Below are 26,545 nucleotides of genomic sequence, written 5' to 3' on the forward strand. Positions count from 1 at the left end.
AACACAGAAAGATTTAGATGCGATAAGATTCCAGCACTAGCATCCCCCAGAGGGCATTGCTAGAGCTGCACTCATTGTCTTTTGGAGGTTCTAGGTTCAGTGAAGTTAGGCAACTCCTCTCTGAAGGGATGGTGCCACAGGGCAGGAAGCCAGTTATATTGCAAGGGAAGGCAAAGGCAATGTGAAAGGCTCCCCAGAGCTATGAGAACAGAAGCAATCCCATCACCATGACCTGTCCCCACTCAGACAAAATACCTGGGAAGGCAAAGGAGTCTCAAAGTACATGTCAGCCAGTGGTCTGTCCCTGCAAACAGAAAGAGGCAACAGTGATGTTACAACTGCTGTGTATGATGCCATACATGTCGTGCCTTCACCTAGATGCCTCAGCTGCAGGATGCTGCTATCCTTGCTGAGCACAGTGAGGGATCCCGTCATGGGACAGCTGGTGAGATTGAGGTAGAGAAGAGAGGGGTTATTTGAAGAGTGGAAAAAGGATGTGCAGAAAGTACCATGTGCATTCAGACTGGTGACAGGTGGCAGAACTCTGTCCATGGAGCAGGGATGGCCGGGGGAGCAGTAGGGCAAGCTTCCCTCCAGCACAGATACTGGCTCCTGCCTCACCCGTGATCTGGGGGTTCCTCTCTGGGAGAAAGGCTGACCTTTAGACAGCCCAAAGGCTTTTCTCCAGCCTGTGGTGTCCCATAGTGACTACCTGAGGAGTACTTGCCTCATTTCTTCACTGTGCAGCTGGGATACCCTGCTTTTCATAGCACCCAGGTGCTCGTGGGTCTCTTGGAGCTGCTGGTGGATTTGGTGCAGCTGGGTCTCCAGGTCCTGGTTGGTTTGTTTTAGCTGCTGGTTTTCAGAGCTGGCAGCCTGCTGGTTGGTCTGGAGGCTATAAAATTCAGTCTCAAGCTGTGAGGGGGAAAGAGGTTGTGAATTCAAAGACCCAGAGAGGAGCCAGTGTGGAGGCTGTTAGACTCACCAGCAACACACACAAACCCATGAATAATGAGCTAATCGGATCCTGGGCCTGGGGCCAAGCTTCCCTGTAGGCCAGCTCCAATGCATTTGTGCCCTCTGCAGAAAATGCACTGCCTTTTGCTTCACACAGGGCTTGAAGCCTGGATCCCAAGCTAACGACACAAAGGAGTAGCCCCATCTTCCACCTGCTCCCAGGGGACAGTTCCCTGCTTGGCTAGGATTAGCGGGGCTGACTGATGGCCTGACTTTGAATCACTACTTTGAAATATCCAGGCAACCTAGCATTTTACTCTCCTCAGTAGGATCTTGCCAGTGCAATGGAAGAGTTGTTTTTGTAGAAGGCAGGATAGATTTTCACCTGATAGACTAACCAAGGTAAAGATATATAAAGCACAAGTTTTTGTGAGTTGGAGCTCACTTCATCAGATGCTGTGAAAAGATGTGCAAAAAGCTGAGTATAAGGAGGAGAGAGAAACTAGAATCAGCTCCATCAGCAATTGGCTCTTCATAACTCTGCAGCCTACCCAGCCTTGGTTCTGGGGGTGGAATTTCCATGAGTGGAACAAGCGCATGAGTATGCAACAGAGATCTGTGCTATTTGGCAATACAAGCTGCATTCACCATCCCACCAGATTTCTACCGCCCACTCAAGTCTGCAACACTTCAAAGTACAACAGTTGTCTTTGTCCAGGTGTGCCAGCTAAATCAAGCATCGCAGCAGGTGCTTTGCACTTGGGTGTACCCGATCCACCCAGAAGCAGAACACATGCTATAGGGACAACGTCATCAGCACAACAAAATAAACTCATTGCATTTGTATATAGCTGAGACATCCAAGCAGCAAGCAACCGGTTAATAGGATAAGAGATTCCAGTACAGTTCTGTTTCGGCCAGAAACCAGAACCTGTGAAAAAAAAGAAGGATGGGGAATAGGATTTGATTGGCAGTGCTAGTTCAAGGGGGGTCCAGCTGTAAGGTTTTTGGCATGGTATAAGAGATGCTTTCAGTGGAGTGATTCAGCTGGCATTGATACAAAGCAGTGCCCAGTCTGGTGCCTGAAGGAGCCTCCCATGGATGCTTCACCCAGCCACACACCTGAGTATTTCTGCCACTAGGTCCAAGTCCTCCCCACACACAGCTCATTGTCGGGAGGACACAGACCATCTCACCTCCTTTTGGGCCAATACGAGGTGCTGCACTTCCCTCTCCTTGATGGCCAGTGCTCTCTGCATCTCCGTGCTCTGCAAGTGACTTCTAGCCTTGCTCTGGATTCGAGAGAAGACGTTAATGCCAGCTTCTTTAAATGAGCTGTCTGTCCCCTGATGCCACCCAGGGTGACACATTCTTCCCTCACTGCACTGCACTCAGGGCTGAGTAGCTAAAGCTGAGGGCAAATGTTCGCAGTCTGACCCATGATTTCAGCTGGAATGTAACACAGCTTCCATTGACCAAACAAAAGGCAAACTACAGACCTTGGCTCCTTCCAGCCTGGAGGCCCAGACAGAATGGCTCCAACTGGACGTCCAAGCACACGCCGAGGAGCAACTCTGAGTGACACCTTTAGCACTATGAATGACTCATAACTCACATGTGTGTCTAAGGGCAGAGGTCAAAACACCCAGCAGCAATAGGAAATGAGTATGTCCCGAGTACGGTTGGATATTTGACTGGTCATATAAAGTTCAGTCAATTGACCAGTGAAATATCAGTCAAAAATTGTAAAAAATTGCCAATAGGTTCAAATAACAACAGAAAAAGAACAATTTTCCATTAAGAAATGTGTCAAAAAACAATAAAAATAATATTTCTGTCAAGAAAACTATAAAAATATAGTTTTTTAAAATAAAATTCCTATAATCTTTGACCAGTCAAAAAACATGCACTCAATTGACTGGTCAATTAACAATATTTGATTGGTCAATTGACTGGCATGCCAGCCCTAATCCAAAGACAGCTACATCACACCTGCTGGTGCAAAGGACTGAGAAAAAACCGGTTTGAGCTGGGGCCCTGAAAACAAATTGGCTTCATGAAAGAGAAGAGAAGGGATGGTCCTGCACACAAAGAACTTGATTGGACTGCTAGACCCCTGGGATTGAGTCCTGGCCCTGCCACTGATTCCCTATGTGATCTTGTGCAAGTCACTTAACCTCTTTGGGCACTGGTGAGAAGGAGATAATATCACTTCCTTTTTCTTGCTAGTATGGGTAGCTTGAAAGCTTTCTGGACCAGAAGCACGTCATCACGAACTTGCAATATTTTGAGAGGTTTGTCGAATATCACGTGTGTTTTCTTGAGTTGGTTTTATTGATACAGCATGTGTAGTCTCTATGTATAGGTAGCCTCAAGGTATTTACCATTATCATTATTATGTTGGTATGAATTGTGGTATTTGATATGAATGTAATTTTTTTGTTTCGTATTTTGGCCAAGATTATTTAGTTGGGCAGTGTTTCACTTAAGTGTTCCTGACCTATTCACACTTGAGAGAAGTCATTGATAAGAATAAGCATCTGACATGGGTATGTTTAATGGCCAGTTAAATAGACCTTGTGGACATGGTATGTGGCACTTGAGCCAGGCCCTTCCAAACAGCATTGAATTTATATTTGAATACAGACCTGTAACAATAACACTTGAGAACAGGCTATTCAGGTAACGACATTTCTCACAGTGGAGAAATTAAGTGAGAGACAGTATCTTCAGGATATTGGATTAGTCATCCTTATGTCTGAAAGGCTGCAAATGTTCTCCTGGTCATAATTGGAGCAGGAAAGATTTCTCAGTCACTGGTGAACAATTACACCCCTGGGGGCAGGAAGTTATATGCATAGTATAAGCTCCTTAAGAATGCAATGGATATTGTATGTAAATGGCCAGATAAGAAAGCATATGTAAGTCTTGCCATGAGATCAAGTGTTTGCCTTTAGTTTTTTTTGAGCATAGGGAATGATTTTAGGCCCTCAGCCAGCCGGGTGAGTGAAACAGGATGACGGGAGAAGTTGTAGGGAGCCCTGGCAGGAAGGACAGAGGCAGAAATTGCTTTCTAATCTCCTACACTGAGTAGGAGCTGCATTATTAGGTTTAAAATGCAGGGTAAAATCAAATTATTGTTCTGAAATTTTCTGTCATTTGTTTATTTAAGTATCATTTGCTTTGTTTGTTTATTGTCATATCATTTTAATTGTATGTGTGCGTTTATTGATATATAGGAACAGGCTACCTAGAGAAATTGTGGAGTGTCCATCCTTGGAAGATTTCAAGAACAGGTTAGACAGACACTTGACTGGGCTGATTTAGTGAGGGATGCTCCTACCTTGAGCAGAGGCCCGAACTAGATGATGTTGGAAGGTCCTTTCCAGCCCTGCTTTCCTGTAACTGTTTATTATGAGTTCATACAGTGCCTTGTACAGTGGACTCTAATCACAAGTGTCCACAATGGGCACTACTGGGATATAATCAGCTGAGGAAGCTTTGGCCTTGTGTGTGCCATCTCTGGCCTGGGTGAATGAAATCCATGGGTATCCTGTGTATCAAGCAGACCAAGGAGGCCTGGCCTGAGCCTGCATGTTCTCAATTCTTCCCCAAGAAGAAATCAGCCCAGTCTAGAAATCCCAAACTTTCTTCCCACTTCCCAGAACCCAGGTGACAGAGAAACGTTGACAAAAATTACATATATAGTCAAGGGTAGGTGTGTGCATGCACACAAGTAACCAAAAAAAATGAATCCCATCACTTCCTTTAACTCTATGTTGAACTTGCTTACCCACTGTGACAGCAAAATGTGCATGTTTTCCTTAACTAATGACCATAATCTGACAAATTCACTTTATAAATAGCTTTCCCTCCGCTATGAATTCAGGCACAACTACTGGGGTAGACAGAAGGGGGAACAGGTATGCATTTTTAAGGTGTGTGTAGGAATGCTTTTGTGGGATATTGTATATATAACTATATGCATATAGGAATATATTTTTCCAAAAAAGTCTGTAAACCTAAGTGAAAAAGGAAGGGAACGAGGGAGAAAACATATGGTAGGAAAGACAGCAAAGCAAAGGCAAGGGCATCCTAGATTTAGAGGTCAGACCTGGAACATGGAGTGTGGATGGTTCTGCCAGGATTATTTAATTGGTCCCTTATCCAAGCCCTACATGGATCAAGATTCAAAGGTGGTTTTTTATACCAGCTGGGTGGGTGAAGAAGCATTTCTGGGACTTGGATGAGAGGGGAAGATGATACATCAGGGAATGCATTCAGAACTTAAAGGGGGTTGTGTGGCAAGTAGCCGGGGAAGCCCAGGGTTCAAAATACAGGGGGGGCTTGGAGAGGGTTGAGCCTCCCCCCCATAAGAGAGAGATTCATAGATGCTAGGGTCAGAAGGGACCTCAACAGATCGAGTCTGACCCTGTGCATGGGCAGGAAAGATTGCTGGGGTCAGATGACCCCAGCCAGATGCCTATCCAGCTCTCTTAAAGACCCCTCCAAGATACGGGAGAGAACCAGCTCCCTTGGAAGCCCATTCCAAATTCTGGCCACCCTTACCGTGAAGAAGTTTTTCTTGATGTCTAACCTAAATCTGCTCTCTGTCAGTTTGTGACCATTGTTCCTTGTTACCCCAAGAGGCGCCCTGATGAACAGAGCATCTTCGATCCTTTGCTGCACCCCCTAATGAATTTGTAGGCGGCCACAAGATCACCTCTCAGCCTTCTCTTGCGGAGGCTGAAGAGGTCCAGGTCCCTCAGTCTCTCCTCATAGGTCTTGGCCTGCAAAGCCTTAACCATACAAGTGGCCCTCTTCTGGACCCTCTCCAGGTTATCCATGTCCTTCTTAAAGTATGGCACCCAAAACTGGACACAGTACAGGCAGTGCTCAACTTACAGCGTTTCGAGTTACAACGTTTCTCACTTGCAATGTTTATAAACCGACACCCTGTTTTCAACTTTATGATGTCAGTTTTGACTTTACAATGCTTGATCCAATGTGACGCCATGCCAGCAAACAAGTTCGCTGCGTTGCTCATCTCCCTGGAGAACATCTGTCCAAACTTCCTTGGACGCTTTCTTTAAGAAAACAGACAAGAGTCCAGAAAAACCTGCAATCAAGACTCCCAAGAAGACTCCAGCAAGAACCCTTCAAAAAGTCCAACCAAGAGCCTTTCAAAAAGTCCAGCAAAGATACCTCAAAGAAGTCCTTCCAAATCAATGTGACTGCTATTTACAATATAAATACATTAATGTAGCTATATTACTCATCTATAATTGATCAAGTACAAAATTCTGGGGTATTGTTGGTGAAAATAAGGTATTGGGCCTTGGTTTAGGAACCAATCCCCCATTATAACATTGTTTCTTATGAGAAAATTGGTTCCGAATTACAATGTTTTGACTTAAGACAAGGTTTTCAGGAACCAATTGTGTCTTAAGTCCGAGGACTGACTGTACTCCAACTGTGGTCTGACCAATGCTGCATAGAGGGGAAATATCACCTCCTTGGATCTATTTGTCATGCATCTGCTGATGCACGATAGAGTGCGGTTAGCTTTGCTGATGATTTCGTCACACTGACGACTAGTGTTCATCTTGGAGTCCACTATGACCCCAAGATCCCTTTCTGCTTCTGTGCTGCTGAGAGCATCACTTCCCAGCTAGTAGGTGTGCTGGATATTTTTATGCCCTAGGTGCAGCACTCTGCATTTGTCCTTGTTGTATTGCGTCCTATTGTGTTCTGCCCACTTTTCCAACCTGTCCAGGTCTGCCTGCAATCGTTCCCTACCCTCTGGAGTGTGCACTCCCCCCCACAATTTCGTATCATCCGCAAACTTGGACAAAGTGCACTTCACACCCACATCCAAGTCACTGATGAAGACATTGAAGAGTACAGGTCCAAGGACTGAGCCCTGTGGGACCCCACTAACCCCATCCTTCCAGGTCTATACCAACCTGTCTACTACCACTCTCTGGGCACGACCCCCAAGCCAATTTGCCACCCACCGGACTGTGTAATCATCTAAGTCACAGCCTCTTAATTTATTTATGAGAATGGGATGAGATACCATATCGAAGGCCTTCCTAAAATCCAAGTAAACGACATCCACGTCTATTCCTGCATCTAAGCGTTTTGTGACCTGGTCATAAAATGAAACCAGATTAGTCAGTCATGATTTACCTGCTACGAATCCATGCTGGTGGCTCTGCTGAATTATTTTTTTTCCCGGTGGACTCACACAAATATGATCCTTAATAATCTTTTCAAAGACTTTTCCAAGGATGGAGGTGAGACTGACTGGCCTATAATTACTCAGATCCTCCTTCCTCCCCTTCTTGAAAATAGGGACCACTTTGGCCCTTTTCCAGTCCTCTGGGACCTGACCCAAGCACTCAAACAGCCGTGCCAGTGACTCTGCTACGATGAGAAGCCCCCAGCCCACCCTGTGCCTTTCTAACCAGCTCAGGCAGCAGCAGCGGCTCCTTCCAGCTCCCCGCTGCCACTGCCACAGACCCCCAAGAGCCTGCGTGTAATACGAACCCTGGGGAAGCCCTAACAGAGCAGGCAGGATATGGAGGTGGATATGGAACAACAAAGCTGAGAGGGGAAGAATCCCATCCTTGCTGCTAGGAGCAAAATGGACATATGTTTGTGAGCCCCAGGCCATCACTGTGAATGACCAGGAAATGTGGGGTCCAGAGAGAAACAGCTGCAGAGCTAGTGACTTCCTGTTGCGCATTTGCACCTGGGTGGCTCCTGTACTTCTGTGTGCTTGCTCCCTGCCTCTGGCTGAACACCAGGCAGAAGCAAAGCTGCCAAGCTCCCCATGTCCCACCCTGCAGGCCCAGCTCCTCCGTGGCTCTCTCAGGTTCTTCCCAGCCCACCTCCCAGAGGTCAGAGAGGCAGCAAGTTCTGGGTCCAGATGAAGCCCTCCTGCCTGGGAAAGGATAACCGCCTCTCTCCCCTCGCCTGAGCACCCTGCTACACATGGGAGTTGGAGGTGATCAGATATGCATGGGGCTTGAACCCACCTCATGTTGCAGCCGCTGCTTCTCCTGGTGGATTTGCTGCTCCATTTCTTCGTACAGATGCTGCACCTCCCTGTTGCGTTCAGTGACTTGTCTGGCACAGCAAAAGGAGGGGCGCTTGAGCATGGGTCTAATCGCACCAGACTGAGCTCTTTGACCACAGATAATGCTGGGGAAAGGGGACTGATGGATAGCCCTGGAGAGGCTTCTCCCCCAACAGAGCAGGCAGCAGCTAGACAAGTTTCTGCTCCGCACTGCCCTACTCATATGACTTGACCTGCCCAGGCCACTCACAGAAGCAAGGGCGGTGCTGGGCTGATGATACTGGGCCTGATCTGGCACACATCTAACTCATCTGGAGTCCCTCCAGTCAGTGGAGGTTGGCTTAGGCTCTGAGCCCCATGTCTCACTGCTGTGACCACCCTTCTGCAGTGGTGGTTTTGTGATGTGGACCCCTCCTCACAATTCCTCTGGGCCAACAGAGACCTCGGTGACATTTGGTCTGAACTGGGTTGGATCAGATCATGTAACATGGACATCAAATGCTTCCAGCTGTTAAGCAACCTCCTAAGCCACCCATTGCCCCACAGATGGAAATGATGAAACCCTCCCTTAGGTCCTTCTCCATCATTCCTATTTTTCACTCATCTCCCTTTGGTAGGGCTAGGTCTGTGAGATCCCCAGCCCAATCCTGCAGTGTGACTCACTTGGTTAAGGTCAGCTCCAGGGTTGCCTTTTCACTCCTTGCTTCCTTGATCCAATTTGTCATCTTGGCCAGGAACTCCTCCAAGTTGCCCAGCAAGTGCGGCTCATCCTGACGCAGTTTCACCCACAGCTTCCAAATCTCCGACTGGCTGGAGAGAGAGACATGGATGCGTTCAGGTGAGCAGCTTGCAGATTCCAGTGGCCCACTTCCATCTGTTTGCAGTGGCAGGGAGGATCTTTGCCCTCTGGTCTCATTACTGGTTAGACTGGGGAAAAAGCTCTCTGAGAATACTTGTTGTTCCAGAGAGTCTCTGCAGGGCTTGAGACCTTCCCCATAGCAGTCTGAATGCCAGTGAGTCTATAGGAACATGAATGAAAGGGCTTTTCAAGTAATTCTGGGTTTGTAGAGAGGGACAATGAGCCAGGAATGTGGGAGGGGAGTTAGGACTCATTGAAGAAAAAAAAAGGGGAAATTATTTTCTGCTAATTAAAAATAAAAAATAAAAAAAGGAAAATCATTGGTCTCATTCAAAGTTTGTCCTGAATGTGTCCAAGGTTGACTGAAAGGAAACGCAAATTCTTGTACAATTGAAAAAAAGGGGAAAAGTAAAATGTCAGGCTTTTTGTATGGAACAAAGGTGGTGGCTGAGGAGATGTTTTGGAGTGGAAAGTGTTTTATCAAAAAGCTTTTAGTGGGCCCTAGTGACAGTCTAGAGCCTGGGAATGGAAGCATTTCAGAGCACCATGTTAGAAGGAGGCTTGCCATTCAGTGAGGATTTCTTTGCAAGGCAGGTGGCTAGCTCCGCAACCGACCAACCCTCCAGGAGGTGGACCAAGAAAGATCCTTGAGTTTGGCTGTGAGCACTGGGGCTGTGGCATTCTTTATCTCAAGGAACAGCAACTCATGCCTGATGACTAAAAAGGTCCCTCGCAACTGAAGGGCCACCAATAAGACTGCAGGTGAGCACGACTTGACTCTCAACTCCTGTGCCCCTGCCCTTGGAGCAGGCATAGGAAGCATGGGGCAAAGGTGTCTTAAGGCTATTCCTTTGCTCCCTACCGTCTTGCTCCTGGTGGCCTGTATGGGGGATAGATCTTGGCCTGGATGTCCCATATAGATTCACAATCCCAACCCAGGCTTGCATGGGTCCCAACCACCATGCACTAAATGAAAACGTGGCTGATGGGCTTTTACTCTTCAAAGATGTTCTCTGCACCCAGTTGGTCCATGAAGTCTATGAAGCATTTCCTTTCCTCACTATCCACATCTTCCAGAGACAGGTTAGCAGACATCATGTGCACCCTCCGGGAAGCTGTTTTCCTCCTCCGATGCTCTCTGGTTGCAGTCTGTGTGCTCAGGAACTGCCCTGCCATTACATAAACAAAGATACTTCAGTGGCCTGGTGGTACAGAACAGTAAAGCCCAAGGCCAAGATTTTCTAAGTTGGGGGCTCAATGTTAGACTCCAATACAAATACACACCCAAATAAAGTGTTTTTTAGGATCTCTGAGCACATGCAGCTATTTGATTTTCTGGATACTCAGCACCTCTCTTCAGGAGCCTGACCAGGTCCCTTGTTTAGAAGCCTGGGGCTAAGCATCCAGGATGTCATTCTAGGTGCTAGGAAGGATCTGGACAAGAAAATGTTTGATAAACTAGACTGTCCATACTACCTTCCCCGTGTGAGAGAGGGAGGAACCAGCCTGAGGAACAGCCCCTGGCTTCCTGTCACACTCACAGCTGGACTGGAGTTAATTATTGCAAATGGTGCAGTTTGGAGAGACAGGAGCTTGGGTGGGTAAGCCAGGCTGGGCATTACAGATATCTGGGCAGCAGGTGGACAATGCCAGGTAGTCCAGCCACCTGGAGCATGTCAAGCACCTGGAGCAAGAAAAAGGCTGTGCGGCAGCCCAGGCACATGAGGCAGCCTGTGGGCCATGCAGGCCGTATGGCAGAGTTGGAGGGCCGTGCTAAGGGAAAAGCCAGTTTTTCTGAAAAAAGAGAAGTGGAAGTGGCAGATATTCTCAGTGCACTAATCAAACCATGCAGCAAAGCATTGCCCTGCTACAGTGAATGAATCCACACTCTCCTCTGGGCTGAAAGATCAGGAGAGATGGCCATGTCTTTGCACATACTCTGAAATCACCGCACAAGCCTCCATTGCGCTATAAATGTTGGGATGCCCCCTTCCTCGCTGGGGGTCTACCACAACTACTTCATTTATACAGTGGCAACACTGACTCCTTGAAGGCAGCGAAATGGCACCTACGCAGCCCTGTGGTGAATTCCTCTGTCGTTAAAGATCCATTCTTATCCGTATCGAGAGTATCGAAGATGAACTCCAGCTCCTCGGCGCTGCATGGGAGATCCCTCATCTTCAGGTTCTAAAAACAATGCAAATGTCCGAGTGTGACTAACCCGTTGCAGTAGCTGGAGGGGAGGGGAAAGGAGCTGTTCGCCCACCAGGGAGGCACTTTGCTTAAGCAACAAGGGTAACTAGCCCCAACTCTGCCCTAATCTGTTGTATTTCTTGCACCTGATCCCATTTCCACACAATGAAAGTGATGCGACTCCATTCATTTCTACAGAGGCAGCAACTGGGACTCAGGCAACCTGGGTTCTGCTTCTGTTTCTGCCTCCAGGGGACCTTGGACAGGGCACATCACTTCTCTGTGCCCATTTCCCCTTGTTCACTGTAGGCAGTCAGTCTCTCTTAGGGGTAGGTCTAAGCTTCAGGCACCTGCATTGTAGATGTACCCTAGCCACTGTGTACTGGTCAGTCTAGCTGCAGCAGCATGGAACTAACTCACTCTGCTTCTCAGAAGCGTGGCCCACTTTTGTGGCAGGGTGAATTTGCCCATATTGAGCCTTTCCCTGGTCGTGGCGCAGAGAGACCCTGTACAGGATCTACAATGACTCAAACACAGGCAGTGTAATACAAACAACACTCTTGATTTGCACTGCTGAAAGGAGAATCAGATGCACAGAGCTCCTATCCACCTACTCCTACCTCCAAACACCCTGCTGGGACTACCAAGTCTTTCCCAACTCGCCATGCTGAAAACCGTCTACTCTGCAGACTTGGGAGGATCAGATCCAAAACTTAATAGCAACCTGTGATCTGTGATTTTGCCCTTGTCTAGAAACATCCATGCCAGGTATCTATTAACACAGACTCGATGATCTAATAGGTCCCTTCTGACCCTAGAAATCTATGAAACACCTCTAGGGAGCAGAGAGGCATGTTCAGACCTGTTTAACAGAGGGGAAAACTGAGGCAGGAAACAACGTGATTTATCAGAACCATGTGGTGAGTCACAGGCAGCCCCATGAGCTAACCACAAGCCAGCCCACCCACTTTTGCTCATGACATGTTTGGTTTGGCTTTTCATTGGGCAATTTGCAGAGCACGGGCTTGATTCTGGGAGGTGAATGGGGCAGAGCTCTTCTGAGCTTCAGACCTTAGAGACTGACTAGCTTCATATTCATCTATTTGCAATACAGTTATTGTGCTTAGCCATGAAATAGCACTTGTCAGCCCTAGATCTCAGTGTGGTTGATGAAGGCAAGTGAATAGCATTTTCCCATTTTACAAAGCATGAAACTGAGGCACAGCGAGCTGTGACTTTCCCATGGTCACACAGGAGACAAGGGGTAGACTGAGGAGTAGGATCACAGGTCTCCTAAGTTCTATTCCCATGATCTGTCTCCAGGCCTAGTGCTTTTGTCAAGCCCCAGCCCTTGGTTCCGGGAGGCAGAATTCAGCTCACCCAGGACAATGCTCAAGCCTGCAATTTACCTGCATGTTGGCACGGGTGAGGAATCCTTTCTGGTCCTTGTCGCATTCCCGGAAGAAATCCTGGACCTTTTCCATTATTTCGGACGCCACTGGCTCCTCCTCTAGGATCGAGGATTCCTTTGCCTGGTCACTCATTTCTCTTAGTTGCTTCCGTCGGCTGGAGCCCAGCCGCCTGCCTTTGGTTGGAGTCCTCTTCCGCTCCATAGCCTTTGAACATACAGTTCAGCCCTTTGAAGAGGGAAATAAGAGGGCACCATGCTCTCCTTCCTCCCCTCAGTGCATCTAAGTAACAGGCTTTTAACTGGATTAGTTCTCTGGGTCACAGACCTCTCACACTGAGGAGGTACAGGCAGTTTCACTATTCCTAGCCCCTGCTGGCCACATGGCTACATCCCTGCAGCTGACAAACTGATACCTAAAGAAGCTGCCTGTGGCTACATAGGGAATTCACATAAGAGCCAAGAGAGTTCGAGATGGACCTCCTACTCCTCAGGTCCAGTGGCTTGGCCCTGACACCATCCTGCTGCTCAGCCAACACAGAGGGAGAGAAAAGCATCCCAGAATTGATCCCTCTGCCCAAACCAAAGCCTCTCTCTGGCATTTTTCATCAAAACACTGGATGTTAATAGCCACAAGTAAAGGAGTTAAACCAGGTGTCCTGAGGGTTTGAACTGGGAGGGGAGCTTGGGTTTGAGTGATTGAAAGCAGCATTGCAGATACCAAGAGTCAAGCCTCAAGCAAAAGCACCTGGCAGATGAATGAATGGCAGCAGATAGGTGAATGGCAGCAGATCAGCCTCCTGGATTTGAATCACTAAAGGTCTGAAGAGGCCCGGTTTGCATTTATACCCACTCTGGCAGCAGATCATGCTGTACAGGAAGCAGTGGGATGCTGGGGTAAGGGCTCTGTACCAGACTTGCTCCTAGTTTCTGCCATCAGGAGGTGGGTTGCAGGCACATTAGAGCTAGTCTTTTCTTCCCAGGGCTCACAAAGGAAGATCCTTGGAGGCAGAGCATAGGTTAAAGTAGTCTTGGGGTAACTCTAGCTTACTTGGCATCTTTGCAGATTACAAGAAGCACAAAAAGTTTGAAGCCCCTTTTGTTCCCATCCCTTATGCTAAGGGCAGGAAAGGCAGGTCCTGGGAATGTTCATGGTCTTACTTCTGCTCTTCCTTTATATATGGTGTCTGAGGCTGAACTCATCAGGACAGGGACAGTGCCACTGCAGTGTAAAATGCCTTACTCATTCTGAGCGACCGATCTGTGATGGGGCTGGGGAGAGAGATCTGGTAAAGGAGATACCATGATCATGGTTTTCATCCCAGGTGGCTTTACTTACCTGGCAAGGGAGATCCCCTTCTTCTCAGCCTTGAATGACTTGGTGTAGTTAGAGGGTGGAGACCTGTCCCTACTCCCTTGCACTGCAGGTGGGCACCTGTGCAAGAGTCTACTAAGGCTTCCCAATGGGAGGATCTCGACTACACAATTTATGGTGATGGGGGATTGCTCTCGGGCTTTCTCTCTAACTTGCTCCTTGGCACAGGGCAAGCGAGATGAGGGGGCATCAGAACTCCAATAGCTTTGGGTTTGGGGCCTGCACGTAGGATGCCTGCCATGGATTTTAGAGTATCTGAAGCCTCAGGCTGAAGAGTCTGGGAGGTAGGACACTTGCTGGTGGTAGCGCTGCACAGACTTGAACGATTGAACTGTGCTCAATCAATAGAATTTGGAACTGATTTGGCTCCAGACACAAAATTTAAAAAAAGATCCTGTGAATGGCAGCAGCAGATCAGCCTCCTGGATCGGCTTTGACTTTCCTTGTCGAAGGAAACTCAGCCCCCTAGGACAGCAGCAAACTCAAATTTGGGGAACTGAAGCCAAAGGCCATGTGGGTTTCACTGTACTACTCTTACAATTCCACCACCCAACTTGGGATATTTGGCATTTTTCTTAAAGCCTCAGTTCCTGGAGTCCTGGGATTAGCTACAGTCTCTGCTTTTGGTTTTGAAAGTTCATTCCCGGAAAAGAAAATGATAGGCTAGGGTAGGATATATGTTATAAGCCATCAGGTTTCAGTGAATTGGGGTTCTCCTGGCAGCAGCTAGGATCAAGTCTGGTGCAGAGCCCTGACCCAGCCGTAGGCTATCAGAGAAACAGGTTGAGACTTCAGCGTAAAAGCAAACCAGGCTTCTTATTAAGCCCTTTAGCAGAGCTGCTAATTTTTTCTGGTTTTTATTTATAGCACTTTTTAAATCCTTCCCAACAGGCTGCAAAGTTTGGAGCCATCCCAGATGGGGACTCTTAGACGTTGGTGGTAAAAATCACGAAGAGAATCCCTTTGAGGCTCCTGTCTACAGTCTTACACCTGCATTTCACAGTAAACCCCAGCTCTGTCTACTCGTCTCTCCCAGGTTCTCCGGCTCCCTTCGCTGCAAGCTCAGAGCACCACTGGGTCTTTGATGTGTGTCCTCACCACACCCCTGTGCAGGAGGGCATGGCTCTTATCCTGATGCTGCAGCTGGGGCACTGAGAAGCGGAGACGCGAAGGGCCAGATCAACAAAGGGGCCAAGATCCCAATGCTGGGGGTGTAAATTCACAAACTTGTGCCAGACAACAAAACTCCTGGTCAGTGATTGGGCAAAGTTAGAAACCCTGGGAGTGGTATTCACTACAACCAGTGTGGAGAGCAAGGAGGTACCCAAACCAGCCAACAAGAGTTGCTGAAAGAAGGGGGTTGTCTGAAAACCAGCCTCTCCCTTGGCATTGCCTGTAGTCTTGGGTGAGGCCCCTGGGGGTTCATAGTACAAAACACCTTCTGGACTCAATGCCCGGGGTTTTTGTGTGGGTACATGCAGCCCTTTTAACATAGGAGGAGATGATGATGAGACATACAGTAGGAAAGCACTAATTCCTATTATACAGTAACCCCTGTTTTATAACAGCCCACTGGCCAGAATATTTGCCCTGTGTTCAATGCCCTACTCACCCTTAGGGGCTTCAAAGCCACATCTTCCCTTACCCCACTCCTGAGAGCACCCTAGCCACCAGCTGTGGCCTACCCTGCTTGGGGACTGCCTCCACTCCTCCACTCTGCAGCCGAGAATGCAAGATTCACGGGGGCCAGAGGGAGGGCGACTGTAAGAAGAAACTGTCTCTGCAGCCCTGTGATAAGAGCTCTCAGCTGGGAAGGGAGAGTCCTGGGTTTTGGTCCTACTCCCAACATACTGTGCCTGCTTTTCATCCAATAACTTTTCACTGCAAAAAATACATAAGTATGAGGTCACACAGGGAGTCTCTTGCAGAGCAGGGGGTTAAACTCCTCCTCTTAAGTGCAGGCCAGCACACTCACCACTGGCCCCTCTTGCCACCACACGTGGCATGAAACTCTTCTCTATTCCATTTAAACAAATGGCATTTCGATGTGAGCTACAGAGATTAGCCATGACTGTCTGTGGGGGTGAGAGGGCTGATGAGTAAGCAGAGTTCACTACAGTGTGCTGTAAGGTTAGCAACGGTTAAAAGAGGTGCTGATAAGGATCCAGCCTACGCAGGAAGCAAGCGAGCAGACCATTTGAAGCCTCCACTGGGCTTCAAAATAAAGATAACCTGAGTAGGAGCCCTGGGTCCCCATCGTATGTCTGCTCTGAATCAACCCATTGGCAGAAGCATAAGGTGACCACATGGGATAATAGGAAATCTGGGTCCCTGCCCATCCCCCAGTCCAATCTTACTGGTGCATCCTGTACCAAGAGCAGGATGGCCTTGTGGCTCCTCTCATCACAGAGCACAGCCAGTGGGTCCAGCTGAAGGATCCCACCCAGCTGAGATGAATAGGCTGGAGTCTCCTTGATTCTACATGGCCTTCTACTCACAACAGTTCATGCAGATCGCAGCCACCTGCGCAACCCCCTTAAATATCAGCATCAAAGCATTTCTGCTTGTGCTTAGAAGTGCACCGCTGCAAATCCAGGAGTCAAATGATTCTGAAGGCACAAAAAGGAGCTGTTTCTTCACCTGGAAGCACAGCAGTAACCCTGATGCTCAGGTGTCTGCAGCAGGTCCCAGGCTAAGCCAGGCTCAGGAATAAAAGAGCAGCCCATCTGTCTTACCTTCTAGTAGTGCTTCAGGGAGGGTTTCAGCCTGTCTGAAGCGCAGGGCACCGGCTTGTTGTGCGAAAGGGATCCCAAGCTCTCAGGGGAGTTAGTTCGGTAAGAACGCAGAGGAGGGATGTTGCCGTTACACGTTATCCGCCCAACTCAGGCCTGAGCCGTCGCTGTCTTTCTTGCTCAACTCAGTTTTCCGCGGTCGGGTGAGACCTACCTCCCTGCATTTCCTGTTCTCAGATGCTGCTTTGTAACCTTAACTTGTGAAAATAATATTTAAAGGGACACCATCGCTGTAAAATAGTGAGGCACACGGACAAGTCCCATCTGCTGTGAGGACCAGTTAAGAATCTACCTCCTCACTCAGAGCAAGCTACTGGACTTGTAACCAGCGGGTCCACTGGCGATAAGATAAGCTCTTTGGTCCAGTGACATGTTTTAAACAGGCCCGGATGCCTTTGGAAGCTATATAAACAACACGGGTGTGAATGCCCTTAGCCTCCCACGCTAATAACACTCCCATGGCACAGAGACCTGTCTGCGTAATTCTGATCTAGATCCAGAGTTTTGAACTGCAAGCCTCCCGTTTCTTTGGATCTTGGGTTTTGGTTCAGTCTCAGTTTGCACATTTTGGGTGGGCATTGCAAAGGAACCTGAAGGATTCGGGCGCTCCGAACTCAGGGCATCATTCCCTCGTGCCCCTTTGAAATGCCCACTCTGTTATTCATCCAACTTTTAAAAATCTCACTTGGTATTCGCTCTTGGGCTGTTTAGTTATTTTATTTATTGCAAGGAGACAATGCAACTGGACTTGTTGCTTTCTTTCTGCTTTGGTTCTCCACACTGCCAAAGCCCCACTGGATACAGCATGCCAAAACGGCCTCCTAGATTTTGCCAGGGATTTGAGTGCTGAGTAGAGTTATTCATTACCTGTAGAGAGGTGCCCAGCATTGATCCTTGCTCACCAAAGCTGAGATTAGCTCTCGTTACACTTGCCTACTCCCTTCAGGTGCATCATGGGGGGTGAGTGCAAATATCCCTGAGAACATTTTACACCCATGCAAACAGATCCTATCTGCCTCCCCATTTAGGAAATCAAAGCCAAGCTCACTTAGAATTACAGGAAGGCTGATACTGTCAACCCCCCTGGGCCTGTGTTTTGAAGTAAAACCTGTTTGGCAAGCACTTGTGTGGTACTATGGGCTAACAATCAGCTGCAGGGAGTTTAACATCAGGACAGTTGTTACAGATATTGTGGCTTTACAGCCATTAGCAGAACTCAAGGCAGGTGCGTTTGGGAGGGGCTGATTTACTAGTGTAAGTAGAGTAGAGTAAGTGAATAGAGGAGGAGTTCAATCTTGTTCCTTGCTCCCAGAATAAGAAGCCCCTTCTTGGTATTGCTCATAGAAGGCTACAGGATTTGGGAGGTGATCACATTAATATGACAGGGCAGGCAGGGCTCATGGTCCACAGAGACCCCATTTCTTTGAAGCACATTCTAGCAGCAGCTGCAAGGTGCCTTTTGGCCTTACCAAAGCAAATGTGTGATCACTGATGGTGACTGAAACACATGAAATGGCGAGGAACTGATGCAACTTCAGTCCTCTGTTTCTACTTGCATGTCTCCTCAGTATGCCTTGGTGAAGTGTATAAACACTGATGCTGGTGGGGAAGGACAAATGACACTTCCCAAACCACTGTTTAGATACTTCCCTCACGGCCACCCTAAATGCTCTTTCACCTGAACTACATTGGTTCACAGAGATTTAGTGTTTTGATGGAGTTTTCCCCTGGGAACTTCTTCTGCTCCTGGGTGGACTGTCTGGACCCAGCACAGTCATTTCAGGATGAGAGTTTTACCAACTATTTGAGTTGGTCTAATAAAAGATATTACATCTACCCAAATAACCTTGTCTGCCTATGTCCTTAGACCAACACTGCTACAATCTACACCAAGGGTGGGCAAAATGCAGCCTGCGGGCCACATATGGCCTGCCAGGCCATTCTTTCCGGCCAGTGGAGCCCCTAAAAAATTTAGAAAATTAATATTTATCTGCCCTTGGCTGCCTGTCATGCGGCCCTCGATGGCTTGCCAAAAATCAGTAAGTGGCCCCCTGCCCGAAATAATTGCCCTCCCCGACCTACACCCTAGAAGTGAGGGCACTTGCCTGGGGAAAGATTTGGACGTCATTCTTGCACAGTCTGTGCACATGCACCCCAATCACTGGGCTATTTGGTGGTGGGAGAGGCAGGGTCTTTTGTGCTTTACACACACACACACACACGTCCTCCTTTTGTTTCATCCTGCTGCTTTGTGTTTGTGCATTGCTCTCTGAGCAACCCTAGAACTGGGCCCAGCTCATCATCTTGAGAGCAGCACAGATTTCCAGAGCTGTTCATCAGTGACCTGTTTACTTGCTCGATCTCCTTCTCCTACTGGCAGACTGGAGGGGATTGCAGGGGAGCAGTCATCACTGGAGGGGTCGGCCAGATTGACGTAAGAAGCAAGATTAAAAGGGCTAAATCTGTAGAGCTTGGCTCAGCTGCAGCAAGGGATAGCACAACAACACTCTGCAAATATCTGTAGGGTGTTAACACCCCCAGGGAGGCTTAGAGGTCTAGATTAGCAAAGGCAAGGCTCCTGGCTCAGGAGATGCAAGACTTGGTCCTTTACTCCCCTGGAGGCTAGAGAAAGCACCACAGCATTTCTTAGGTGAAAAGGCTCAAGCTATTTTAGAGCAGCAGAGAAAGGGACTTGATGGGTAAGTCAGGTGCACAGCTGTAGTCCAGCACAGCTCCACAAGTCACACCTAACAATTGAACCATTCCCAAACGGCCCTGATTGGGAACCCATTCACAGTGTGTGAAGTGCTGCGACTCCCAACACCAGGGGGGTAAGAGCCAGCATGCCCCTCAGCCAGTGAGTGGGGGAAGTGCTTGCACCTATGCCTTTGGGGGTCCCAGGGATGGGTGGCCTTGGGTTGGGGGCCTTTTCACTTCTGTTTTCTATTCTCTCCTAAATGTGAGTTCAATAAACTTGGATAGCCTACAAATGACTGAAGCTTGCGTGTGCTTCACTGATCTGGGGGGAAAGGGGAAGAATGCTTAGATCCAGGCTGTTGGGTTCCTTGGAGCTGGGGAAGGCATGAGGGACTGGAGTGCAGTAGGGAGTGAGGACACAGCTGGTTGTTAGTGAACAAGCAAGAGAAACAGAGGGATTGGGGTACCAGAGCTGGGTACCACAGCAGACAATTGCTGTGGAGTGTCAAGGGGAGTGGGGCGCCCAAAAGGAGCAATGCAGTATGGGATGGACATGCCTGGAGGCAGTGTCCTAGAGCATGGGGCATCCACACCTAACAAGTGAGCCAGTTAAACAAATATATTACTTGATTTTCCAGGTGTACTTCTGAACCATTCCTGTTAGCTTTAGCCATTTAAACAGGCTTGTAGGTCAGCCCAGTTCCAGATTAAACTGTTTTAAGTGGTTGTCCTGTCTGTGCCCTAATGCAAGGGTGGCCAAGCAACCCCCCCAGTGGCACAGTGTGTGGTATAGGGAATCAGGTAGCAGAAAGCAGAGCAGAAGACTAGACAAATGGGAAGAGAGTGGCAACCAAGGAAGGGGCAAGGCCATCATGTAGCGCACTTGTCAAAGAGGTTGGTCCATGCTGCCCCAACCTATGCTGATTTACACTAATGTAAGGGCTGCAAAGGCAGATCCATTTGTGTGAAAGGACACAAGTGGTCAGAGGGTTTTGCTCCAGAGAAATAAGCATGCAGACAGAAGTGCAGCTCCCCACTGTAACTGAAAACCCTTTGTGGGAATTACAACATCCCCCCCAGACCAAACAGAAACTCACTCCTGGTTCCAGGGGGAGGGGAATCTAGCTGCCAGGCTGCGGGCTGCTTCCCCTAGCAATGCCCCCCCACCCAGCCTGTGCTGTGTTCAGAATTGGAGGGGGAAAGGGAGCAGAGGGAGCTCTTCTAAGGGTTCCCCACCTCAGGGGGGCTCCAGTACACCTGTCCCACCCTCCAGCACCAGCTGAAAACAACCCAGACTGAACTCCCTCTGTTTCCTTTTCCCCGCTCCGTTCTCAAAACTGTGAAAGGCTGGCAGGCCGCGCAGACACAAGTTATAGAAGAAGCTCGGTTTTGAAATACTCATACAATGAGGCGGCGGGGGGGAAGATTTCTGATCGGCCATTTTTGAAGCAGCCTGCAACCATACACTTGTGTTTGGTCACGGCTATAGACCACTTTCTGTGGCCAGATATGGCAAAAATTGCCTGTGTCTAAGTGTCATCTTGCAGCCTCCAGCTGTGTGCAATCAAGTCAGCCATTGAAGACTGAGTGGGAGGAGGAAGCGGGGTGCAAGTGACATGGCTGCAGCATACTCGGAGGGTGGCACAACACAGCTTCCAATAAGAATCCCATCTCTAAACACATTTTCTTTGCAACCCTCCCCTGTAAGGGCAGTACCTATCCCATTTGGGGATTGGGTTAATGATGTATAGGGTAAAGTAGCAACAGAATGTATAGCAGAGCAAGAAACCCAGGTGTTAAGGGCATGTGGCACGTGGAAATCCAGAAATAAAGATGCATTACTTCCACTAATAAAGGTGTGGAAGTTTATGTTCAACAGAAGACATGCAACAGTTTCAGTTTTTTTCAAAGATGTTTTTATTCATAAGTTATATTTTAAACTATCTTTTCTAGTTGATTCTCCAGTTTATTTGTAAATAAGATCCTATTAGTGCTAAGAGTTTGCCAGCATTTCTCTGACACCAAAGTGCATTAAGATGAGAAGGGGACAAGACTGAGTCCATCCATGGCAGAGGCTTGTTCTGCCTATGTTCAGCAGTCCAAGATCAGTAGGATGAGATAACGTGTCTCAGGATTTCTGATAAGGCTTCAGACCAATCTCTAACAAGAGCATATGCTCCTCCTTCACGCACAGATGGTCCTGCCCAACACCTGAAGAGATCCAGTAGCATAAACTGGATTTTTTTTTCCAGTTCTAGTTAGACCAGCAGAAGCCAAGTGGTTGTGGTACAGCAAGCCACAACATCACCCTGCCTCCCACAGGAGGAGTTGCTCTGCTTCTATTATGGAAGTCCAGCCTAGCTACTGGGAAACTATATCCTCTATCGAGCATGTTCTGGGTCAGCCTGTGCTAGAAGCCAGTTAGATGTAGCATTAGCATGGGGGGGAGATTATGAAAAGCAACCTTCAGGGCACATTCTGATCTCATACAAGTGTGGAAAGACCAGAGCAGTACATTAGCCTATTAAATGCAAGATGGACCAGCATTCCTGGTGCTGCCTGCCAAGTGGACTCCTCCACCCCTGTCCAGGCTTCCTGCACAACTCACAAAACACTTGCCACTAATACAGAAACAAGACACACTTTAGAGCTACATGATAATTCTCTTGGTAAGTTCAGTTCTGCGTGGAAGTAGCCTGAAAGAGGAACAGTACCCGACCTGAGTTACAGGGTAGATGCTAGGAGACTCTTCCCCATGAGGCTCCACCCCAAACTGATTCAGATTTGTAAGTCAGTGCAGCAGGGGTGCTTGCTACATAGCCCATGGCATCTCCTTCCTCCTCAACAGACTATTCTTTTAGAAGGAAAAAAAAGGAAGAGTGGTAACCTCCACTGGACTGATACATTGCCACCAAGGCAGAGACAGTGCGTGCATGGCTCTCTCCTTCCAGTGCAAATTCAATGCATGTGAAGCTGCTCAGTAGCGGTGAGGCTTAGTGAGGAGACACAAATAAATGGCTCCAGAGTTGATCCCATGAGCTAGAACCTGAATGCTGGACACCCCATTGCTCCTTTTAAGTGAGGTACAGCTACCTAAAGATGAAGATCCCTCTCCACCTTCTTTTTGCATCCTGGGCTCAAGGAAGTGGCCAGGAGGAGAGGGAAGATGGATGGTTCCAGGAGTTTGAGACCCACATTCTAGGTGGGAGTACTTTTGTCTGTCTCTTGTACCCTTTGCTGCACTCCTTATTACCATCACACCAGCCTCCGGGGCCTACTTTTCAGCCTCTGTCATCCCCTCTCTTCCACAGTCCCAAGAACTTACCCAAGCATAATCCAAGTCTAGTTTAAATAATGCTTTACAATACACATTGCACATGGGTGGGTCACTAGGTACCCAGGACTAAATCATAAATAGGGCACTATAAACACTATACCACTTAAACACACAGATCAAGGAAGAAGCTTATACAGTACAGAGAGGGGATGGTAGCCAAGGCCCATGGGCAGCTTCAGGAAAGTCCCCACAGATTCTGTCCTACCCAAAAGGCAACTCCTCCATGTTCTTTCACAGGAGGCATTTCAGAGGGCAACATAGCTCCATTAAAGGTTAGTTGGGGAAAACAGATCTCAGTGATGGTGCCCAAGACAAAGGCACAGACAGTAGCGTTTATTCTGAGATCAGGGATTTGGCTTGCTGGATGAGATCTTCCGCTTTGCACTGTAGAAATCTACGGGGGAGAAAAAAAAAGTGGAGACTATTGTATTAATTCTCATTTGATGCAGTTTCAAATCTCGGTCTCATCAAATAAGTCACCTAGAGAAACATTAGGAGCAGCTGTCTGAATTGGAAGTACAGCAAGGGTGAGCAGGAGTCCTGCTTCAAGTCATCAGGAACATCTCAACCATATAGAGCAGGATGTCCAGGGTAGGTACAGCTTCATTGGGCAAGAATGCAGCACTGGGAGCAAGGTCTGGCTCTTAGTTGGAGTATCCTGTGCTGCAGCAATAGGAAATTGAGGGGAAATGTGACCTCTTCTCAAGGGGCTGACCTCAGAATCTAAGAGCCATGGTTTTGGCCAGGCAAGACTGGCCATCTCCCTGCACACCTACATGACAGGTGGTGTGCGACTTTTGGATCGAGGTCACTTTGACCCCTGCTGCAGAAGTTCACCCCAGTATTAGTCCTTTGTGCCACATTAGGGCTGTCCTGTTCTCTTCCCCAACCTCACCAAGAGGGAAAGCAGTAGGAGCATCTCGTCTTCCCATGTCCCCACTCCCACCTTGAAGAAGGGACTGCTCCAGGGGTTTCTAACCCTCTTCCCTTTCTCAGGTACTGCAGGGAGGGAAGAGTCATCCCACTGCTTACATGAAACTAAAGGGAGCAGGGCCCTCCTGCATTCCTGGGTTCTCATGCAAGGATGGGGCTGCCTCATGGGAGGGAAGGGAGCTAAGCCTATTTCCTTCAGCAGCCCCCACTGGCTGCTCTTTCCCACAGGGCAGGCAAGTTGATCCAGAGCTGCTGCCCTGCCTGGGGAAGACTCCAAAGTGGTCATGAACCTTGCTCCAGCTCCTGCAACTCAGAAAGTGCGAAATAAATAACTCCGACTGTGGCCATTGACCCACCCCTTGCAGGATACTCACTGGGGTACTCTCTCTTTTTTTTTTTTTTTTTTTAAATAAAATCACAAGCATCACGGCCTTACCTTTAATGGTGGTCTGTCTGCGTTTCAGGCGCCTTGGAGAGCTGGCCCGATTGGCCTCAGAGACCTGTTGTATGGTTTCACCCGAGAAGGGCCGATTAAGGAGATCTTTTGTGGGAATCTTGAGGGTGGAAGTGCTTCTACTGTTCTCTCCAGAGACTTTGGAGTGGCTGCAGAGGTACTCGGAAGACATGTCTGGAAACGGGACCCTCTCCCACTTGAAGGCACCTTCCAGCGGCGTTTCAGTTTCAAAGTCAAAATTCCACTTGAACTGGGCTTCTTCCAGGTTTTTCCTCATCGAGTCCTGAAAGTCGCTCTGGAGCTGCTCATGATCCACTGGGCCAAAGAGGTTTCTGCAGCTTTTCCTGCTGCAGGGGGTCTGCCGGAGGTTGCTCTGTGACAGAGGCATGTTCCCAGCTGAAGGAAAAAGAAGGGGTGCTGTTACAGACAGTGGAAAGCAACATCATGCAGATGGACCTCAGTTACTGGCTCCTTGTTCCAAGGGGCTGCCTCGAGCTCCCCATACTTGGCTACCTGCAAATATAATCCATAGAAGGATAGTGCCTGGTCCACATGAAGGCCAAGTCTCCCAGAAGCAAGAGGTACTCCTGGTGCTCACCTGAGAGAGTGCTAAAGGTCTTGGATGCAAACCCCGTTTTCGGACAAGTGTAGTCAGTTAGACCAACACCAAGTTATTTGCCAGAATCGTGGCATGGGCCATTCTCATCAGCCATCCCTGCCTTATCCTAACAGGAGGGATGGAGTTGCCCCCATCCCAGCCAGTGGAAGGGGCCTGGGAATTAAGTCCTGTGGACTGACTGAGCAGTGATTGAACACACCACAAAGCTTCTGGCCTCCCTCAAAATTGAGATCATAAAAATCCAGAATCAAATCTGAAAATTCATACAAGACTTTTGTGAGCAGATGAGGCAACAGGAAACTTTAGCAGCATTTCTTAAACTCAAGAACCAGACCTCAATGGCAAGGAAGCTTTGAAGCAAGCTGCAGGGGACAAGCTGCAAGCTTTTCCATGTTGTTAATCAACCTATTTATCTGTAACAAGCTGTTGGGTAATTACTGACAAAACCTCCGTATGCAGATAGTGGCAATGAGGAACCAGCCTTAGAGTCCAGAAACAGGACCTGGACTTGAGGGGAGTTCAAGGCAGCAGCTCTGCTACAGGGGTATACATTTTCCCCTTTCCCTTCCCATGGGCATGCATGGGGTTAATGGCCTCCCTTTGCAGCCTGTAGGTGCTCAAGGAGAGTCCTTTACCAGAGGGCAGGAATTATCTGTACATACAGCATCTGGCACAGCAAGACCGTGAGATGATTGTCATAGGCTTGGTGGAAAGGTGTGCCAAGTATCTGGTTATACCAGGGGCAGGCAATTATTTTAGGCAGAGGGATGCTTACTGAGTTTCGGCAAGCCATCAAGGGCCGTATGACAGGCAGCCCAGGGCAGATAAATATTAATTTTCTAAAATTTTTAGGGGTCCTTTGGGCTGCATAGAATGGCCTGGTGGGCTGCATCTGGCCCCTGGGCCACATTTTGCCCACCCCTGGGTTATCCCCATTACTTACCATGGGAATCAGACATGCTAAAGAACACGTACCAAGTACATGTGTCCATGACCAGAAACAGCTCAAGTCAAATATCCAAGCAAAGAGGTCTGTGGTCAGCTCTGCAACCCATACACCCCCCCGTCACAAAAGAGCCACAAGTTTCCCACATTATTCAGTCCCAAGTACCCTGGGAGTTTACACAGGCCCACATCCAAAGGCCACATCCAGCTTGCACATCTTCACCCTTGACCATTAGTGGTCCGATTGCCAATAGCATATTGATCCAACCTATCCTGTTCCTGCCTTTCAGCCCCAACCGGAGAAGTTCAGATTAAAAATAGAACTGAAACTTCATATCTCCCGGCAGCTCACGCCCTTGTGAACAGCTTCAGGGAATGACATCATGGTGAGTCAGGCAAGTTTCAGCATGTCCAAACAAGCACTGGCAGGTAACTAGGCTCGGGACAAGTTTGAACTTGATGCTTATAAAAGCAAACAGGATTCCTCCTCCCCTCCAGACACGCAGGACCGAGCCATACAAATGCCCAATCCCCAAGTACCTCCCACCGATTTCGACACTAGTGGCAGCTCCTCAGCCAGCGATCTGGCACAACTAGATGTTTAGAGACTTGATGCTTTGTCTTTCCAGCGCCATCACATGACGGTGGAAGCTACAGAGCGCTAAGGACATGGAGCTGAATACTCTTCAGTATTAGAACGAGGACATTTAAGTTTCCTTCCTTTTGTCGGACAAGCCCACAGCTGACGCACGTTATCAGCTTGCCCCAAAGAAGCGCACTGAGCCAGATCTGGTGCACTTCTCTTAAGAAAACCAGCTGAGCATATGAAATGCTCTGCTCACTACCAGCACTGGCAGGGAACAGTCCTGTTCCTACACTTGGCAAGATTTCA

At 48.4% G+C, this 26,545-nt stretch overlaps 2 protein-coding genes across 3 annotated transcripts in view; both read right to left on the minus strand.

Moving 5' to 3' along the window:
• Positions 1–325: 325 nt before the first annotated feature.
• LOC102386840 (EF-hand calcium-binding domain-containing protein 4B) lies at positions 326–18,395 on the minus strand. Of its 2 annotated transcripts, none has more exons than XM_025206009.1 (7): positions 16,612–18,395; positions 12,503–12,709; positions 10,973–11,087; positions 9,898–10,069; positions 8,705–8,851; positions 8,001–8,091; positions 326–915 (listed from the first exon to the last, which is right to left on the minus strand). In XM_025206009.1, the coding sequence occupies exons 2-7, from the start codon at positions 12,704–12,706 to the stop codon at positions 709–711; spliced, it is 936 nt and encodes a 311-aa protein (XP_025061794.1). In that variant the 5' UTR covers positions 12,707–12,709; positions 16,612–18,395; the 3' UTR covers positions 326–708. The 2 variants fall into 2 exon arrangements, with proteins under 2 accessions (XP_025061794.1, XP_025061795.1); XM_025206010.1 differs by lacking the exon at positions 16,612–18,395 and adding an exon at positions 15,562–15,750.
• Positions 18,396–21,806: 3,411 nt separating this feature from the next.
• CDKN1A (cyclin dependent kinase inhibitor 1A) overlaps positions 21,807–26,545 on the minus strand; it is a 6,881-nt gene continuing 2,142 nt past the window's right edge. Inside the window, exons 2-3 of the mRNA XM_025206011.1 lie at positions 24,072–24,485; positions 21,807–23,096 (exon numbers count right to left, since the gene is read on the minus strand). Coding sequence (XP_025061796.1) covers positions 23,047–23,096; positions 24,072–24,485 — 464 coding nt within the window. The 3' untranslated portion in view covers positions 21,807–23,046. The remainder of the gene's footprint in view (positions 23,097–24,071; positions 24,486–26,545) is intronic.

Source organism: Alligator sinensis, unplaced genomic scaffold, assembly GCF_000455745.1.
Source record: "Alligator sinensis unplaced genomic scaffold, ASM45574v1 scaffold872_3, whole genome shotgun sequence".
Taxonomy (NCBI): domain Eukaryota; kingdom Metazoa; phylum Chordata; order Crocodylia; family Alligatoridae; genus Alligator; species Alligator sinensis.

What these genes read in the sequence shown, in the direction of transcription:
- LOC102386840 (XM_025206009.1), bottom strand. Translation starts at nt 12,706, where the DNA reads ATGGAGCGGAAGAGGACTCCAACCAAAGGCAGGCGGCTGGGCTCCAGC. An exon ending in GCAGAGAACATCTTTGAAGA is followed by an intron (nt 8,852 to 9,897) that starts GTAAAAGCCCAT and finishes CTCTCTCTCCAG; the next exon opens with CCAGTCGGAGATTTGGAAGC. An exon ending in CTGGAGCTGACCTTAACCAA is followed by an intron (nt 8,092 to 8,704) that starts GTGAGTCACACT and finishes TTGCTGTGCCAG; the next exon opens with ACAAGTCACTGAACGCAACA.